The 4,547-nt window shown below is 30.3% G+C and overlaps 1 protein-coding gene across 1 annotated transcript; it reads right to left on the bottom strand.

Moving 5' to 3' along the window:
* Positions 1–2,670: 2,670 nt before the first annotated feature.
* Positions 2,671–4,273, bottom strand: LOC106752641 (uncharacterized protein At5g39865-like). Its single transcript, XM_014634353.2, has one exon. The coding sequence runs from the start codon at positions 3,711–3,713 to the stop codon at positions 2,895–2,897; it is 819 nt and encodes a 272-aa protein (XP_014489839.1). The 5' UTR covers positions 3,714–4,273; the 3' UTR covers positions 2,671–2,894.
* Positions 4,274–4,547: the final 274 nt, after the last annotated feature.

The raw sequence follows: 4,547 nt of genomic DNA, 5'->3' as shown, positions 1-4,547 counted from the left end.
CAAAACGTTTCCCTCTATTGAAACACCCCAAGGGCAAAACAGGAATTAAGATTTTCAAATCTGCTCCTAATTTTTTAACCAGTTTTGAAATTTTTAAAATAAAAAAAAAATCAACCAATCAGGACCTGACACGTACTAGTGTCAAAACGGTGTTAAATGGAATGGTGTTAAAATATCGGGACGCTTTATTTTATATTTTGATTCACAAATTTTTTAATGGTTTTGATCAAGCTCATGACCAGAGAGGAATACTAACGAAGTAGATATTTTGTCACTGTAAACAAATAGGCCGGAAACAAAAGGAGGGGAAACATTGTTCGGAAAATAGCCAGTATATTACTATAACTTCACAGGTACAAATCCATAAATTTATAAATATAAATAAAATTAAATATATTTTTAGTTTCTTAATTTTTATATAAAATTAAATTTTATTTTTATCTTAAATTTTAAATATTTTAAATTCTGAAATGCCTAAAAGCAACCTGGGATAAAAGTGAATGAATCTATTGTCCAACCTTAAGATGATCGAGAATAATAGTCTTAGGAAACAAAAATATGAGCTGGAAAAAGAATAGCATAGAAGACGATAATACTCCTATAGACTACGTTCACTCTAGTCTTACCTTTTTCTTTATCTAAGTCCCAAAATTTAATATCTGAATTAATGCAGTCAGCAAATCTAGTTGTGACCTAAACTAGATTACTACTAATATTGGATTATAGGTTTCGCCTGACTTAGTAATTATGACTAACTTTTATGCTACATTCAAAGCATTCAATAAAGTAGATTCTAACAATTATAATATTTTAAAAATTTCTTTTCACAATTTTTTATAATGAATTATTTGCTATTATTTTTTATTCATATATTTGAAATAGATTAATATTAAACTGTTATATAAACAGTTATAGAAAAGTTATTAAATATATATTTTTCTCGTACTAATTTAAAAAAATTATCAAAAATTATTAAAAATATATTTTCTAATTATGTCTTGTGAATAGTACATATATTTATAGTATCTGTATGAACTTTTGCGCTTCACAGACCTAGATTTCGTAAGTGTATCCTAATTTAAGGTTTCATATATAGTAATTAGTTATATTAATCCTCTATTAGTTGTCTTTGAATGGTTTTATCAGAACAACATTGCCTGCATGATAGTATGAGATCACATCATTTTATAATGCTTCCCATACTTTTAGAGATGTCAAAAAAAATCCACATATATAAATACTTTTTATTCACAGTAAATGAAAAATTAATGTTTTTAATGAAAATTCATTAGTATTTACTTGGTCTTATGGGCCTTTTGTCTTCATCTTAGCCCACTCACTCCTTTTATGATATATTTTAAAATTTATTCTTATTTATAATTTAAACACTTATATTTTTTTTTTATACTTAAAATAACACTTTTCTATTCTGTCGTCCTAGGTCGAGATGAATGTCAATAAAATCGAAGTGTAACCGATCATGTATATATACAATTTCTAAATATTTATTTTATAAAAAAAAAATCACTTCAGTTAATACCTTTTTAAGGTTTATTTAAGGTAATTATAATATATCAAATTTGAAATAATATAAATTTTTTTATTGCAATACAAAAATCAAGACTGCTATTTTTTAATTCACGTGAAAGTCAAAAGTTTTACGATAAAAAAAATGATAGGTTGAAAAAATACAAACGTATAGTGTCTATCATAATTAGTTATTTTTTTACGTCTAACAATAATAAGTGTGAATAAAAAAAATTAAAAAATATTAATACATTTATAATGATTTTTAATGTCTATATATATATATATATATATATATATATATATATATATATATATATATATATATATATATATATGTATGTATGCATATACACAGTGATTATAATGTTTTAAATAAAAGTAATCCAGTTATCAACTCTTTCACTACAGTGCAACTATTCCTTAAGTTATTGGTTAGTAATATTTATTTTTATATTTGTACCAAGCAGTTTGGTTTAAGCATTCCGCATTATAGATTCTATTTTTTAATAAGAAAAAGTCATTTTAACAATATTTTTTAATAATTTTTTAACAATATATACATGACAGTTTGTGATTGGTCTGTTTTAAATATTTATTTAAATATAAATTCAAAAAAACTAATAAAGTGATGACACGTGTCTCGTTATCAAAAGGTATTATCAAAGTATCATTATCCTTTTTAATAATGACTAGTTTTTAAATATATAAATTTTATTAAACAAATAAATATATTTAAATCAATAAATAAATATATTTTAAATTGTGATGCAAGACATTTTAAAATATTGACAATTTTTTTAAATATTAAAATTTACTTAAAATTAAAGATAAAAGATTGGTGATTGAAATAGATAGATGGCTAAGAAAAAAAAAACAACTGTTTTTAGTTCTCATGGTGCGAGCAATTGAGTTAACCCAGAAAAAACACAATGAAGTAGCATGTTAGCTTTATCATCTCTGATGAACAAAAGTAACATTTATCGAGATGCGATCATAAGTTTGGTGCAAAATTTTTTGTTTTTGTTTTTCTTTGTTGTTGTGAAGTTAATCATATTATAGTTTTCCATTTGAAGAATGAAGTATAGACTGATAAGATTGAAAGCATGCAATGAATATTTTGAATACCCAAATGAAGTGACATTGACAATGACAGAAAGAAAGCATAGTAATATTAACGGTACATAATGAACTCTTTGTGGTGTTGGATAGAGGAGAATGAATACATACCCAACACGCATATACATAAAAAATTGTATCTATCTATCTATCTACGATTCCCAGGAAATGGGCCTATACATGATGTTGTTACAGAAGGAAAAAGAAAATCTAAATAGTTAAAAATGGAATTTTTTGTTACAGTGGGATTACAATGGAGTTGGTGCATTGGAAAGACAAGAAGGACACCTGAGAAGGCCATTTTCGTTGCAGAGGTGACAGGTTTTGAAGCCGAGTTTGTTATTGACAAAGAGTCTTCTGCTACCGTTGCACTTGTCGCAGAGAATGAACCTGTGAGCGGCGCACGTGGGGCATTCGGTGGGATCCGCTGCGGGCAGGTCTTGGAGAAGCTTCTTCAGCTCGCCGATCTCGTTGAGGTATCTCAAGTCTTCGATTCCACCAATGTACTTGCCGGCGATGAAAATACGTGGCAAGTCCAACTCGGCCCGTCGGAGGCCCATGAGGTGGTTTAGTTCGGAGGCGAAGCCGGAGTCGATTGAGACGTCACGGTTGTCGATTAGAACGCGGAAGCCGCAGAGAATGGAGAAGACGCTCTTGCAGGCATCGAAGGTGGATCTGACAGCGTGGAGGGTGGTGTAGTAGACCACCACGCGGTCTTCGGTTCCGGGGAAATAAATGGGAGGTTGGTTTTCGGGTATTGAGACATCGGGTACGGGTGGGGCGGGGTAGGAGTGGGTTCGGTGGTGGAGTTTGGAGGGTTGTGAGTGGTGATTAGTTGACCAGGTTCGAAGGAAGGAGTTGGCGAGTCGAACTCGGTGGAAAACGGAGGGTTTTCTTGAGCGAGAAGGAGAAGGAGAAGGAGAAGGGGAGGGTTTGTCTTGGTGGTGTTGGTTTTGGGGTTGTTGGGGTTCGTCGAGGCAAAGGGTTTGGATGTCTTTAAAGGAAGAGCAAGAGAAGGGGGAAGAGGGTGTTGTTTGAACCGTTGATTTTCCCCATGATCGCCACATTGAAGGTGGGAAGCTTCAATCTTTTTTTTTTTTTTTTCCTTTTTTTTCCTTTTGCTTGTTCAATTCTCTTGACTTGGATTCAGGGGATTTGGATTTGGAGAAAGAAGAGATTTTTGGGAGTGATGGTTGTTGGGAATGAAGAAAAATTGAAGAAAGATTGGTAAAGGTTGGATTTTTTTGGTTTTGGGAATGAAGAAAAATTGGGGTTTGTTTCTATTTTTGAGGTTGGAGGTGATGAATTGGTGGATAAAGAGATGGGTGTGATTTTGGTAACTTAAAATTTAAGCTTTGGTGGTGGTGAATTTTCATGTTTGCAAAGTTTGGGGAGGTCCTCAGCTTTTTGTTTTTTTTATTTTTACCGAGAAAAGAGGGAGAAAGAAAGAACAAAAATGGAAATTGAAGAAAGAGAAATTAGGGTTGAGAGGTAGAGTTATATGTGGTTAAATAGTTAGGGTTTGGTTGATTTTGTTTTGTGATTGGCTTCATTGGATTTGATAGACATCAAGAAGTAGGAAGAGTTTCTAGTTTTACATGTTTAGACAAAATAAATTACTCATACGTGTGATTTTTATATTTAATTTTTTTTTTATATTTATTATCCTTTTATGTTAATTGGATGTCTTGTATTTATTGTTTTTCATTTTATGAAAAATTTACTCTAAGATATAATAGAATATCTGATATTTTTAATAGAGTAATAATAATACCATGACACACTTTTACATTTATTTGACATATAATACAAGGATAAAATGGTCCAAAAAGTGTAAAGTTTTGTAGTTTTTCAAGAAAGAAAAGAGTAAAAAGTAAGTAAGGATAGTGTCAAATGAATGT

This window comes from Vigna radiata, unplaced genomic scaffold, assembly GCF_000741045.1.
Source record: "Vigna radiata var. radiata cultivar VC1973A unplaced genomic scaffold, Vradiata_ver6 scaffold_153, whole genome shotgun sequence".
NCBI classification, from domain to species: domain Eukaryota; kingdom Viridiplantae; phylum Streptophyta; class Magnoliopsida; order Fabales; family Fabaceae; genus Vigna; species Vigna radiata.
Note: the sequence above shows the minus strand (reverse complement) of the source record. Positions and strands in the feature narration are given on the sequence as shown.

Excerpts from the sequence above, each read along its gene's own strand:
- LOC106752641 (XM_014634353.2), bottom strand. The coding sequence starts at position 3,713 with ATGTGGCGATCATGGGGAAAATCAACGGTTCAAACAACACCCTCTTCC.